The sequence below is a fragment of the Apodemus sylvaticus genome, chromosome 12 (assembly GCF_947179515.1).
Source record: "Apodemus sylvaticus chromosome 12, mApoSyl1.1, whole genome shotgun sequence".
In the NCBI taxonomy this organism is placed as follows: domain Eukaryota; kingdom Metazoa; phylum Chordata; class Mammalia; order Rodentia; family Muridae; genus Apodemus; species Apodemus sylvaticus.
Window position 1 is genome coordinate 17,186,695 of NC_067483.1, and position 11,339 is coordinate 17,198,033.

The 11,339-nt window shown below is 44.7% G+C and overlaps 1 protein-coding gene across 3 annotated transcripts in view; it reads left to right on the plus strand.

Annotated features, from left to right (window-relative positions):
• The window catches only part of Zcchc2 (zinc finger CCHC-type containing 2), a 47,340-nt gene extending 36,216 nt beyond the window's left edge, over window positions 1-11,124 (plus strand). For 2 of the 3 annotated variants that reach the window (XM_052199860.1, XM_052199857.1), the window contains 4 exons: window positions 228-322; window positions 4,391-4,534; window positions 6,774-8,255; window positions 9,185-11,124. In XM_052199860.1, coding sequence (XP_052055820.1) covers window positions 228-322; window positions 4,391-4,534; window positions 6,774-8,255; window positions 9,185-9,252 — 1,789 coding nt within the window. In that variant the 3' untranslated portion in view covers window positions 9,253-11,124. The remainder of the gene's footprint in view (window positions 1-227; window positions 323-4,390; window positions 4,535-6,773; window positions 8,256-9,184) is intronic. The other variant, XM_052199858.1, reaches the window with a different exon arrangement.
• The last annotated feature ends 215 nt before the right edge of the window (window positions 11,125-11,339 follow it).

An 11,339-nucleotide genomic window follows, 5' to 3' on the forward strand; every position in this document is an offset into this window, starting at 1 on the left:
TTGTAATTGAAAGTGTCGCATGCAGGTGACAAAAGTCCAGCTGTTGTGAGGACGTGTTGTGTATGGGGACAGAGCTCAGAAGCACACTTGGCTTTTCTTCCTTGCAATTGATTTCATTATACAAATATCTGGAGGGGTTAAGTTTAAGTTCTTCTGTTTTTAATGTTTTCTATAGAGGACCTTACAAAAGTGTTGATAATCTCTACCTGTCTGTCTACTTGGTTTAGGGAGAAAATAAAGAAAACTGAGAACAGATTGAACAGTAGAGTAAACGGGATTAGACTCTCTGCTCCCCAGCACTCCCACAGTGGTGCTGTGAAAGGTAAGAAGGGGCGTGGCTCCGGCATCCTAGGTCAGACTTAATAACATCTAGCTGTTGTGTCCCCTCCCTGCCATGCACAGCAGTTTCCAGTCAGAGAGCTCTGAAGTAATTGATGAGGGTCTCAGTGCAGAGCTGTCTGGCTTTGATGTCACGGCCATCTTGTCTTATAGTTCTGTGGACCACCCTCAGAGAAATGAAAGCATACTCTGGTCATAGTCAATTTTAGAATGGTACTGACATTTTTATAATTTGAGGACTGTCCTCTATGAGCTTGGCTAAAGTAGCTTATTCAGTTTCTGTTCGCGTACCATCTCTAAAGCATGTTTAGCGGTGCGCCCCACGGCTGGGAAGGCCCTTTTCGTCATCATCGTTGTTCCATGTGCTTTATGTGCTTGCAGAACTAATTATAAAAATGGGAAAAGTAAAAAGCTGTAGACCTCTAGGAAGCTGTTCTCTGTGTGTGCCTGACACTAGCCCACTGATGCCAGAACTGTCCTGAGAGTGATTAAATTGTGATACAACAAAAGTAACAGGAGTGTAGTTCTTAAATTAGATGTTCATAGACACTATAGAAAAAAATGATTTTATTCTGAATTACAGATCATGCCAACTTATTGTATTAGCTAACCTGGGAGTGACTTTTTTCTTTTTTATTGCTTTGATAAAACACTATGACAAAGGAAGCTTATAAAAGAAATTATTTAATTTGGGACTTAGAGTTTCAGAGGTGGTGTGATCATAGTAAGGACAGGCTGGCGGGTTAGGTGCTAGAGCAGTACCTGAGCGTTTATGTCATGCCCACAAGCACACAGCAGAGAGGGCTAACATGGAATGCTGTGGGCTTCTGGAAACTTCACAGTTCTTCCCCCACCCACGCAACACACCTCCTTTAATAAGGCCACACCTCTTAATCCTTCCCAAACAGTTCCCCCAACTGGGACCTTAGCATTGAAACAAGTGAGCCTGTGGAGGCCATTCTCATTCACAGCCCTCTGAAGGGAGAGGCCCTGGACAGCCCGTCGTGCCTATATAAGAATGTGGTCCAGCGGCATGTTGGAGCACTTTCATTCCTATGTTCCCAGTGGTGGTCACGGCACTGACAGCAAAAGCCGTCTGCTGGTGGCTGACTTAGAAACCACTCCTGCCGGGCCTCGTGCTTCTGCTCCGTAGCTCATTCTCCACATTGCTTCCACATTTGTCTGCAAAGAACATAGTTAACTGAGCCCCTGCCTTGTCCACCCGGCCTCTGGCTTCACACGGTCTGGAGCTCCTGCTCCTGCTCCTTCCAGGGGCTCACAGATGTCCTCTTCTTCAGTCGTAGTTACCCGAAAGCAGCGTCCGGGCTTTAGTCAGAGCTGTGCGTGGCTCTGGTTCTGCATCGCTAGTTTTTTCGCTGTCTGGCCTGTCTGGAGTTGTGACGCTGCCACGTGTATGCCAGGGCTGATGCCCATCTCACCCAGCTGTAAATCGCACAGAAGAGCACTGAGCTCTTGAGTGAAGACATGCTCAGTAATTTAGTTCTTGTTCCTTGTACTAAATTAGGAAAACACTTTTGGGGGCTATTGCAAGCTTTGCAACATCCAAACTCCAGTTCCCTTTTCCCTGATTTTCAACATTAATGATAACAATTAGGCTTTTTAAATAAGCCAGACCTTATCCTATGTTGGGTTGTTTTTTTCTCTTTTATTTTGTTTTTTGTTTGTTTTAGTGTTTGAATGGATATCTAGACATACACATGTCTACATATACATACATGTGTATGTCTAGATCTAATCGACTCATTTACATTTATTGGTCAGGAGTATGAGTTAACATGGACTTTAGGCACCATTGATGTCTTATGTCATTCTGTTGTATGCCAACCCAAGCTAAGGAAACAAATTCATTTATTTTCTTCCGAAATACTAAAGTGCCAACAAAGAATAGCTCTTAAGTATTCGATAAGTAAATAGTTTTCTTCTTCCAAATATATATATATATATACATATATATATATATATATATATATATATATATAAAATCATTTACTTTTAAAAAATGCTCCTTTTTAATTTATTTACTTTTCTTTTATGTACATTGACATTTTGCCTGCATGTGTGTCTGTATGAAAAAGTGTCAGATCTTGAAATTAAAGACAGTTGTGAGCTGGTTTGGGAACACTGGGATTTGAACTCAGGTCCTCTAGAAGACCAGTCAGTGCCCCTAACTGCTGATCAGCTTGTAATTTTTTAAATCTTATTTTAAATTTTACCTTCTTTTTGACTAGTAACACACTCATATAGCTAAGAAATACAGAAAGGAACAAACTAAAGATATCTCACTGCCTCTCTGTGTTTGCTGCTTCAGGAAGCCGCCTATGCTAGTGGTCAGCTCCGTAGGCTACAGTTTTTCCTTTGAAAACTGCTGTCTCAGTGCTAGGGATGGTGGCACACTCCTGAAGTCCCAGGACTTTGGAACTTGAAGAAGGAAGAATAACTATTCAACACAAGTAGGGACTAGACTACTCAGTAAAATCATGTCTTTTTATTAAAGAAAACAGAAAACACTTTATAACTCCATTCTAAGATGTGGACATGGCTACACAGAGCCCACTAAGAGCTTATTGCTTTGGGGTCTGGAGAGATGGCTTAGTGGTTAAGGGCACTTAAGGTTGCACAATCATGAGGACTTGAGTTCTTACAGCAGTACCCACAGAATGAGTTAGGATACAATCTTACAGGGGCCTTTAACCCTGCAGATGGAGGCCCAGGGCTTGCTGAGCATTCTGTTAGACTTCTTGCCTAACAGAAAGCATGTGCCCTAGGTTCAGGGAGAGAAAACATGATACCCTCTTCTGCATATGTTCATACAGGCATGTGCACGATACCCTCTTCTGCATATGTTCATACAGGCATGTGCACATACACACACACAGACAAGCATACCCCACAAATTAATAAATAAACTTTAAAAAGAATTTAATGTTCACTTTATCATGCTATTATGCTAGTGTTTCTTCCCACTTTTCTGTTGCTGATGGCCACGCTAAAAAGTTTAAAAGGAAATCAGACCCTCTTGTGTTTTAGAATACTTAAGATTGGGTTTTTGTTGTTGTTGTTTTTGTTTTTTTGTTTTTTTGTTTTTTTGTAAAATGTTTACCCTTCCATATAATCCCACTGCTGCTTTCCTTATAGCTTTACGAGTTTTTGTGCAGTCGTTTTCTTGGCAGCTTGGTATTAAACAGAGTGAGCCAGCAGTGTCTACATTCTCAAGGCTGGCCTCTTACTCTTGTTTCACATTGAGTGGCTGCAGTAGGCTGAGTCATCAGGGACCACCTTCACTCTGTTAGAAGTTTACTCTCGACATAGAACACTAGTGCAGTCAACTAAATTGCTTATTCCACTAATATGTCTTCTCAGTACATATGTGCCAGAGTAATTAATAGTTGTTACCCTTTATTGTCCATATATCTTAGGAATCCCCTAGAGTTGCATGTATGGATCTCTACATTAAATGTGTCGGATGCCGGTCATGTAACACAAGCTATGCTAGCAGTCGGCTACAGAAAGGAAGAAGGGACTGGGCTATGTCTGGGATGCTATATGAGTGACCCACACTAGGACATGAACATTCTGACCAGTGTGCCCACAGTGGATGTGCTAATTGGTCCCTGTGTGTGCTGCAGTCATTCATGCCTACCTCGTCTTGGCATAGGAGTGACATCTGGGTAGAGAATTAAGGTAGAGATTACCTTATCTGCTTGGTGAGAAACATGCTAGTGGCTTTAACAGAGTGTTATGGTAGACCACCCACTCTCGGATGATGTCTATCACACGCTCCAAGGAGACAGATTCTGTAGATCTACAAGGTAGTTCAAAGTAGTGATCCTGGCATGACCCTGTAAGAAAATAACTCTGATTTAGTAAAATTGACTTGTTCTATGCCTTTGCTTTAAATATGTATTTACCAGCTACTTAATAAATTTCAATATAAGACAAAGACAATTTTAAGTGTTGTAGGAAAACAAATCATTTATAATTTCTAATGATTCCATTTGAAAATTAACATAACTATTTAACATAACTGTAGAGTTGTTATTTCTAGATATGAATTTGGACATTGGATCTGGACATGACACATGTGGAGAAACATCTTCAGAGAGTTACAGCTCTCCGTCTAGTCCACGGCATGATGGAAGAGAGAGTTTGGAAAGTGAAGAAGAGAAGGACAGAGGTTTGCTAAAGGAGAGGGGATAGAAAGAGGTGGCGGGGGAGGGTGAAGCTGTTTTCTCATGAGCAAACCCCATCCAAGAGCGCCCATCCTGGTGAGCAGAGAGAGCCCGGCAGGGCGAGCACAGTGGCTACTTGTTTCATATGGGTGATAGCTTTGTGAAGAACTCCATTCTTACTAAAGACTTAATGTTCCTGCTTGTGACTTATGTGTTACTGGTTTTCAAAACTGGTGTCATTGAGATATTGTTACTCTACTGGGTGGGGTAGGGTAAAAGGTCATAAGGATCTCCTTCCTTATAAGATTTTATGTTTTTTCCATAAACATAACAGTGCTCTGGTTGCTCCGGGCCCTTAGTTAATTTCCTCCTTACGCACCATTTTGGTCTGACCATAAGAGCCCCTTGTAAAGCCCGTGTCTAATGAGGATTGTGTCCTTCATGCTGCCAACCACAACTGACGGATCACACCATGCAGTGAATGTACCGTGCTGGTCAAAGTTCTCTGCTAAAATTGTTACACCATGGTACTTGGGTCAAATGTGGTTTCTCTGTGTCACAGGCATGTCTTAGGATACTGCGACTATCTTTTAGAAACAGTTGAAGTCAGTTTTACCTTGTGTCGTTGTTTCCCAGTCCCATCAAATAACACCTGCAGTGGTCAGTGCTACCACTCTGAGGCCACACTGCAGTTTTGTGCAGAGACTTCTCAAGAAAGACATAAAAATAACTCAGAACTCTGGGACACTGAGAGAATGGTAATACCTTAGCTGAACGGGCAGGCTTTGGTGTGTGTCGCAGTGCCCACTGTTAGTTCCTTGGGATGTGCCTCAGTGAGTAGACACTCTCAGGCCTCCATGCTGACTCTTGGGTGGCCCTCACTTGCTTGTCAGGTCTGCGGGGACTTGTAGCCTCCCTGTCCTGTTCTCAGGTCTGCTGTGGGTAGGCCTGTGTAGACAGACGGTGCTGGCCTTTATTCACGAAGGCTTCCTAAAGACGGAGGATCTCTGGGATCGAGAGCTTTGAATGTTTTCCAAGTGTTGAGTCTATACAAAGGCTTTAGGAAATGTGTGGCTTTGTTGTTTGTTGTAATGATGCTGTGAGACTTTACGCTTTCTGAAGTCAAGTACAAAAACCATCCTTCTATCTGATCCCAGTAGGACTTCAAAACCATGGGACTATCTATTTCTAAAGACTTAAAACTTTAATTCATATGGAAATTTAACTGGCCATCTGAAGCATTCTTTTTTTCTTTTTGGACTTAACTTTTGTTAACTTAGGAATCCCCTCTCTTACATAAGGTTGGCTGCAAGTGGTATAGTGATTTCTCTCTCAGGGTCATACTTGCTCTAAGCATTCATTCATTCAGTTAAGCTCCCTCTAATAAATTGAGACAGTTCAGTTAATAACACTAGATACTCTGTGTCATTGGGTTCTATTTAGTCTTTCTTTAGGAAGGTTAATTAACTTAATACTCTTACTTCAAGAATGTTTATTCTTGTCAGCCATGCATACCCAGTCTTGCCTTAGTGAATGCAAACACCCTTACATGCCTCAAGTAATCCAGCTTCATTTGTGAGCAAAAAGGTTTTTATGATAGGCACTGTGTCCAGCTCTGAGCTGTGGAGACTGCGGTGCAGCCTTTGCCATGGTTACGGCAGCATCCAATCATCCCTTGGCTCCCCTACCCTGCCCTGCCGGAGGCTGGAGGGGCTTGTGTGTGCGCCTTGGCGTGGTGTGGCGTGGCGTGGTGCAGAGCGGGTCAGAGTCTGCCGTGAGGGGTGGAGGAGCAGCAGTGCTCTGTTCCCTACTCCACCTCTAGTGTCCCAGCAGCCACTCATTGTAGGGCGGATGGAAGTCGCTGCACGAGGTCCCTGTTGAGTATGTACTGTACAAATGCTAATTCTTCTCACCTTAAACATTTGCGTTCAATGTTCTCCTGATCAAACTACTTAAACTGAATCATTTATGAGATACATTTAAAGTCAGGTTTGATGGTTAAGTAGATGACCTGAAGTTAATTATGTAATGCTTATCTGGGAGGGACCCTTCATTACCGTCTCCATGTTTCCGAAATCAAGGATACTACAAGCCAGAGACAGAAGATGTCAGCGTGGGCAGTCAGAAATGGGAGAGGGAGCATTCCAGGCTTGAGAATTAATTCTGAATATAACTAGCTTTTAGTTATAACATGAAAAATAGGAATTCAGCCTGGGTTAATCCACATTTGCATGTTTTCTGTAGATACAGACAGCAATTCTGAAGATTCTGGGAATCCGTCGTCATCCAGGTTTGCAGGTTATGGTTCTGTCACCCAGACGGTCCCTGTCAAGCCGCCTGTTGAGACTGTCTCACTGGGAACTGAGAACGGGAATCTTTTGGAAGCTCCGTTGACCTCGCACAAGTACCCACATATTCCCTTCATGCCAACTCTACACTGTGTCATGCATAACGGTGCCCAGAAGTCAGAAGTTGTCATTCCGTCACCCAAATCTGCAGATGGCAAAACCATAGGGATGCTTGTCCCTAATCCGGTGGCTATTTCTACAGTGATGGAATCCACAAATCCAGCCCCTGTTGGAATCCTCGGCCCAGCAGCTTCTGGGGAGTCAGAGAAACAGCTCGAGTTGTTAGCCTCTCCCTTACCTATCCCATCAACCTTCCTCCCACACAGCAGTGCGCCTGCTCTGCAGCTGACGGTCCAGAGTCTAAAGTTACAGCCGCCACAGGGATCTTCCGAGAGCTGCACAGTTAGTATCCCACAACAACCAACCGGAAGTCTGAGCATCGGATCACCAAACACTGCCTTTATTCCTGTCCATAACCCAGGTAGTTTCCCAGGATCTCCTGTGGCTACCACGGATCCCATCACAAAATCTGCATCCCAAGTGGTAGGACTAAATCAAATGGTGCCTCAGATTGAGGGAAACACAGGGACAGTCCCTCAGCCAACCAATGTGAAGGTAGTTCTTCCAGCAGCTGGCCTCTCAGCTGCACAGCCACCAGCTTCCTACGCCTTTCCAGGCTCGCCCCTTGCTGCCAGTGTGCTCCCCGCCCAGAATCCCAGTGTGCTCAACACAGCCACTTCTGCCCAGCCAGCAAGTACAGGCATCAGTCCAGCCCAGTCCTCAGTGCCCCCTGCTGTTCCTACCCACACCCCAGGCCCTGCCCCGAGCCCCAGCCCTGCCTTGACACACAGTACTGCACAGAGCGACAGCACGTCTTACATCAGTGCTGTGGGGAACACGAATGCTAACGGGACCATAGTGCCACCACAGCAGATGGGTCCCTGTGGTTCTTGTGGGCGAAGGTGCAGCTGTGGGACCAATGGAAACCTCCAGCTAAATAGTTACTATTATCCCAACCCGATGCCTGGACCAATGTACCGACTCCCATCATTCTTCACTCTGCCGTCCATTTGCAATGGCAGCTACCTCAACCAAGCACATCAGAGCAATGGAAACCAACTTCCTTTTTTTCTGCCTCAGACTCCATATGCAAATGGACTGGTGCATGACCCAGTCATGGGGGGCCAAGCCGGCTATGGCCTGCAGCAGATGGCAGCATTTGGGAGACTGTACCCTGTGTATCCAGCACCTAATGTAGTTGCCAACACCAGTGGTTCTGGGCCCAAGAAGAATGGGAATGTCTCATGTTACAATTGTGGTGTAAGCGGACACTATGCACAAGACTGTAAGCAGTCGTCCATGGAGGCCAATCAGCAAGGTAATCCCACTAACTCCCAGAGGACTTGTTTTTGAATTCCCAGTTTCTTCTTGATTATGTGATCCTGTCTTAGCAGAAAGATCCGTATGTGTGTTTGTTTACAGAGGTTGTATTTTCAGTAACAAAATGCAGCCAGAGAAACTCAGTGTAGACCCAGGTCGTGGAGCACAAGGACGGTCCAAAATGCAGCCAGAGAAGCCCAGCATAGACCCAGGTCACGAGGTCATAGAGCAAGGCTTGAGGAAGTTTAGTTTGTCACTAAGGAGTGAATGGTAGAGGTACTCGCACAGGCTCAGGGACAGCACGGAGCACACATTCGGAAATGTGAGCTCCTTGCTTACACCGCTGTAGGTTGAGAGTACAGGTTCTCACATAGAGGAAGCAGAGTGGTTAAATACCGACAACTGGGATGTGAGCTAGTTACCCGCCATAGGCGGTTTGTAGTCTAGTCAGAGTCTGCACACAGCTGGCTCCCATCTGAGCCCCTGCTGCCCTTTGATTCTGTGCACATAAGGCAGAAATCCAAGAGGCCATCGAATCTTTTCAGCAACGAAGCTTTGTGAGCACCAGTTTGGGCGTAAATTTGAAGAATGCTAACAGCAGAAGAAAAAAGATGCACTTTACTAGGTATGGGTAAGGGAGCAGAGTCAGTTCTTACGTACTTGCCCTTTGCCATTGTGCCAGGTCTTACCTGGGAAATGTCTTGAAACAGGAGTGTAGTAATTAGGTGTCCTCAAAGTTAATTAGAATTAGGTTATACGTAAAGGTCAATGTTTTGGTTCTTTGGGGAGTAACGTCCTTGCTGTCCTGGCCTGGAGTCAGTGCTGAGGAAAGGCCTGTGAAAGCATGCTCATTCGCAGTCTTGTGTGGTGGTTTGTGATGCGTGTCGTCATGAGGGTGACTTAGCCGTTCTGTCTTTCCTGTTTTAGGCACTTACAGACTGAGATACGCACCTCCCCTCCCCCCTTCTAATGATACGTTGGATTCTGCAGACTGAACGAGTAAAGCTTGCCTACTTATTGCACTCAAGTGTGGGGAGTCATGGGCTGTGGAGGGGAGGCAAGGAAAGGTATTCTGTTTCTTTGTCTGTACATTTCCTCAATTTCTATGCAGTTGGGAGTTTTCATTTCTCTTGTACCTGTGTCCAGAATATGGAAGAACTCAGTGCTCCTGAGCCTCTGGTCTCCTGGTCCAGCAGCCGGCTTTACATGTATGACACTCGTAACTTCAATTTCAGACAAACTCTCGCAGAAAACATTGATGTGTGCTTTTTTACACTGAATACTTGCTGTGTGCGATGTTTACTGATCTTTAAACTGTGTATCTGCCCTTACTTGTTTCCACAACACTGGTTGACGTCGTGTGGCTCCTTCTTCCTGGCTTCCTTCACTTTGACCCTGACCCCGCTTCTCTTCCAGCCACCCTCCCTCCCTGGCCTGCGGCCAGGGTGCCCAGCAGTGTCCTTGTCACCTCTGTAACCTGATCTGTCTGAACCAACCGAGGGCAACACGGTGCACCATAACTGTTAGACCTCATATTCCCAAGAAGTATGTATATATGTCATAAAAGCATCACGTAAATACATATATGCAGCACCTGTCCAAATAACGTAAGAACAAGGGGAAGAGGGGAAGTCAGACTCGGGGAGCCACAGATGGGGAGTGGACAAACAGGCTTTCCTTGAGCGACGACGATTCCTTCCATCACACTTCGGAAAGACAAAGAGGGAGCACAGCGGTGTGAATGTTGTTCTCGGTGCGCTGTGTCTGCGGTGACAGTCAGCATGCAGCCACCTGGACCTGCCCAGACCCTGCTCCTGACGATGTCCTCCTCCACCTCCTCCACCAGGGTCACTGCATTACAGTGTGTGTGGTTTGTTGCATCTGAAAAAGTCAGGTACCTGCTCCCTAAGCCACATCTCCTAAGCGAAGTCACTTTTATAACGTTTACCACTATGCTTGATATAATGTGAAAGACTGCGTGGAGTGCGTTGAGATGGTGTTAATCATGTCCATGTCGTGTCACTAAGTTTAATGCTGCTGGCTTTTTTAAAGTTTGGTTTTTTTTGTTTTGTTTTGTTTTAGGCCAATTTATGTACTAAATTGCTTCCAGGTAATGTTTTTATTTCCTGAAGTGCACTGAGGTTATCTGGGAGGTTGGCTGTGTCTTGAGTGACGGTTGCATTCAACAGCAGTGAACAAGTACCAGCATCCATTGTGAGCTTACAGGGCAGCAGGCTTTCTGTTCCTCGGTACAGAGTAGAAACGGTCGACTTCTGGTGTGGGGAATAGAGTTGGTGTGTGGCAGCAGAGGCACTGAAATGTTGGCTCTTGGTTCTGAAACCTGACATAGTGAGACAAAAAACTTGAAGCAAAAAGAAGCTAATTCAACACTTCAGCAGTAGTGTTTATATTTATAGCGCCAATGTTCATTCTGAAACTTTGAGGGGGAGGCGCTTCTGGGAGAGATGGGGAAGTATGATGGGGTAGAAGAAAGCTTTAATTTAGAAAGAAAAAAGTTCAAGTAAAGGAAATTATTTTGATTAAATATATTTTATTTGATCTGGGTATTTTTGGACCACATTATTAAATTGTTAAGCTGCAGTTGGGCTGTTGTGGGGAGAGTGTTGCCCAGCCTTGTACAGGTGTGTGTGATCACTTGCCAGGTGTACTCTGCGGAGCTTATTTTATGATTTCAAACACTGTACTGTACATAGGAGGTATGTTACCTTCTCCTTATTTGTATGTTTACCATATACTTTGATATTTGAAATGTTATGTACTGGAAAGGCCACTTATATTTCTAGAACAGATTGGATTTTATGCAATCTTTTTCCTTGAATTAACAGCAATAAAAAAAATGAAAAGCAGCCTAAGAATTGTGCCTTATTGTAAGTTTTGTAAAAGTGGGTCTTTGTGGTCATTTTCCTTTTAAAGAATCTGTTTCCATGGCAGTGTCTGCCACTGTGATTTACTACCTGGATGTTCTAAAGCCTGTCCCTAGTGTGGGTCATCTGTGCAGCCACGGAAGGAAGGGAAAACTGGGTGCCAAGGCCATCGTGGACAGGGCACAGTCCGTCCCTAC